Source organism: Manis javanica, chromosome 4, assembly GCF_040802235.1.
Source record: "Manis javanica isolate MJ-LG chromosome 4, MJ_LKY, whole genome shotgun sequence".
Taxonomy (NCBI): Eukaryota; Metazoa; Chordata; class Mammalia; order Pholidota; family Manidae; genus Manis; species Manis javanica.
The window spans coordinates 139,975,297-139,978,394 of record NC_133159.1 but is presented as its reverse complement, the minus strand read 5'-3'; the positions used below and the strand labels follow the sequence as shown (position 1 = coordinate 139,978,394).

At 58.8% G+C, this 3,098-nt stretch overlaps 1 protein-coding gene across 1 annotated transcript; it reads left to right on the top strand.

Moving 5' to 3' along the window:
- Positions 1-148: 148 nt before the first annotated feature.
- Positions 149-3,048, top strand: VTN (vitronectin). The gene is made up of 8 exons (XM_017660045.2): positions 149-315; positions 399-518; positions 595-906; positions 989-1,128; positions 1,372-1,528; positions 1,692-1,844; positions 2,283-2,618; positions 2,851-3,048. Exons 1-8 carry the CDS (start codon positions 252-254, stop codon positions 2,961-2,963), a joined length of 1,395 nt encoding a protein of 464 aa, XP_017515534.1. The 5' UTR covers positions 149-251; the 3' UTR covers positions 2,964-3,048.
- Positions 3,049-3,098: the final 50 nt, after the last annotated feature.

Genomic DNA, 3,098 nt, shown 5'->3' with positions numbered 1-3,098 from the left:
GGCAAGGATCCTATTTGCAACTATGCCAGCCCCAGAGTTCCAAGAATGTGACCCTGTGCTGCCACAGCCTCTGGGGTCAGGGCACTGGGGGCCACGCCAGAGATTGAGCAAACAGAGCAGCAGAAAAGCAACTCCTCTTTCTGGTTCCCTCCCTCCCTGTCTTCACCTTTCCCTCCCTTCCTAAGGCATCAGATCAGAGACCGCAGAGCGCAGAGCCCAGATCTGCCAGGCTGGAGGCTTGGGGCCCTGCCATGGCCTGCGCAAGGACCCTTCTGATGCTGGCCCTGCTGGCCTGGGTTGTTCTGGCTGACCAAGGTGCGGGAGAGTGCTGGTGGGCATTTGGGACAATGCAGGGTGGGGGAAGGCCTGGCCATGCTGACTGCTACTCCCTCCTGCAGAGTCATGCAAGGGACGCTGCACTGAGGGCTTTAATGCTGACCAGAAGTGTCAGTGTGACGAGCTCTGCTCTTACTACCAGAGCTGCTGTGCCGACTACCTTGACGAGTGCAAGCCCCAAGGTGCGTTGAGAGTGGCTGAGGGGGCCTGGGGTCGTCTCTGCAGCTGGAGACTCACAGCCACCCATTCTGCCTGCAGTGACACGTGGGGATGTATTCACTCTGCCAGAAGATGAGTATGGAGTCTATGACTACCACAGCGAGACCAAAGACAGCACCAGTGTCCACCCACAGTCGGAGAGCCCCACCCTGGTTCCTGACCTGCAGGACCCACCTGAAGTCATCTCCCAGCTGGCACCTGTTCTGAGCCTGGGCCCTGGGCAGGGAACCCTAAGGCCTGAGATCCCTGATCAAGGGGTCTCTGAGTTCCCAGGAGGCGAGGAGCTGTGCAGTGGGAAGCCCTTTGATGCCTTCACTGACCTCAAGAATGGTTCCCTCTTTGCCTTCAGAGGTGACTCCAGCAGCAGATCTTGGGGGTGGGGGAGGTCTGCCCCAGGAGCATCCTGTCCCTCACACAGCCTCCTCCACTTTAGGGCAGTACTGCTATGAGCTGGATGAAAAGGCAGTGAGGCCTGGGTATCCCAAACTCATCCGAGATGTCTGGGGCATTGACGGTCCTATTGATGCTGCCTTTACCCGCATCAACTGTCAGGGGAAGACCTACCTTTTCAAGGTGCCAGGGGCTGTGGAGCAGGGTGGAGAGTATCTAGGTAGGGTTTGAAAGCTGTTGTGCCCAAGACCAGGGTGTGCAAAAAGGCTGGATCCTGACTTGTGGTCCCTGGCTGAGGCTAAGGACAGGGAAGCCAGAGATCTAGGTGAGACGCCTGGAATTGGGGCGTGTTGCCTTGGGTGGGGGACTCTACCTTGTGCGTGGCCAGCTGCTTTCTCACCCTTCTCCTCCTTCTCTAACCCTTAGGGTAGTCAGTACTGGCGCTTCGAGGATGGTGTCTTGGAAGCCAGTTACCCCCGCAACATCTCTGATGGTTTCAAGGGCATTCCAGACAACGTGGATGCAGCCCTGGCCCTCCCCGCTCACAGCTACAGTGGCCGCGAGCGGGCCTACTTCTTTAAGGGTACTCAGTGGGTGGGTGGGAGAACGAGCAGGCTGGGAGTAGTCTGTTTTCTTCGGCACTCCACTGGGACAGGCCTTCAATCATGCCCGCCCCTCCTGCCAGGAGCTCCTGACCTCAGCAGCCTCTGGGCTTTTCAACTCTGCTCATGCCCACCCCTCCCCAGGGAAGCAGTACTGGGAGTACGAGTTTCAGCAGCAGCCCAGTCAGGAGGAGTGTGAAGGCAGCTCCCTGTCGGCTGTGTTTGAACACTTTGCCCTGCTGCAGCGGGACAGCTGGGAGGACATCTTTGAACTTCTCTTCTGGGGCAGATCCTCTGGTATGGAGGCAGGGCAAGCCTTGTTTCACCCTCAAGAGGGCTGGGCTCTCCTGGGCAGGAGTAGGGCTGGGCTGGCTGGACGGGGTTGGCTGCAAACCTACGGATCACAAACTGTTTGCTCAGGCCAAACTTTGCTTCTGTTGATCTTTGAGGGGAGACTTGCCTCCACCTGGACCCCACACCTTGGACTTTGTGTAGCCAACCAACGGCACAGCCAACACAGGGAGGAACAGTGACTGAAGCAGCTGGGGAGGGATATGGTGGAAGGAGGCCAGGGGAGAGGATTGAACAGAGTCAGAAAGCAGGGGTGCTGGGCTCTGCCACTAGCTTGCTGTATTCTTGGCAAGGCACAGTCTATCCTTGAGCAGCTGATGAACTCTATAAAGGCCCTGCTGGGGGCAGGGTCCAGGTACTCCATCAATCCCTTCCCTGCCACAGGTGGTGCCAGAGAGCCCCAGTTCATCAGCCAGGACTGGCCTGGTGTGCCCGGGCAAGTGGACGCAGCCATGGCTGGCCACATCTATATCTCAGGCTCAGCTCTGCATTTGTCCTCGGCCAAGAAGCCTAAGTCGAAGCGTCGCAACCGTAAACGTTACCGCTCACGCCGTGGTCGCGGCCGCAGCAAGAACCCCGGCCGGCAATCCCGTTCAGCCTTGCTGTCCTGGTTCTCCAGTGAGGAGGGAGGCCTGGGAACCTACTCTGACAGCTATCAGTTGGACTGGCTTGTGCCGGCCACGTGTGAGCCCATCCAGAGCGTCTACTTCTTCTCAGGAGGTGGGGGCCCCTGGAGCCCCTGCAGTTGGTCTAGCTGGGGTTCTCTCCTGCTGTCCCTGCTCCCCACAGGATGAACACAGCCCTGGAGTGGTGACTTCAGAAAGTCAGGGTGGGGGCCTTGGCTGCATTGTGGATGTTCACTCACCTTTCCAGGAGGGACCTAAGTCTTTCTCAGGGCAGGAGTGGGAAGGGCCAGGCTGGGTCTCACACTCTCTCCCAACCTGTCTTCCAGAGAAGTACTACCGAGTCAACCTTCGCACACGGCAAGTGGACACTGTCAGCCCTCCCTACCCACGCTCCATTGCCCAGTACTGGCTGGGCTGCCCAGCCCCTGGCGGCAAGTAGGAGCCCAGGCCCACACAGCTGGACCCTCTGCTGCTCCCTGCTCCCATCTCCTCCTCCCAGCCCAATAAAGATCCCTTGGCCCTGAGTTTAAGACCACTGTTCTGACTGGGGTGGACAGGCAGGAGGCAGGGACAT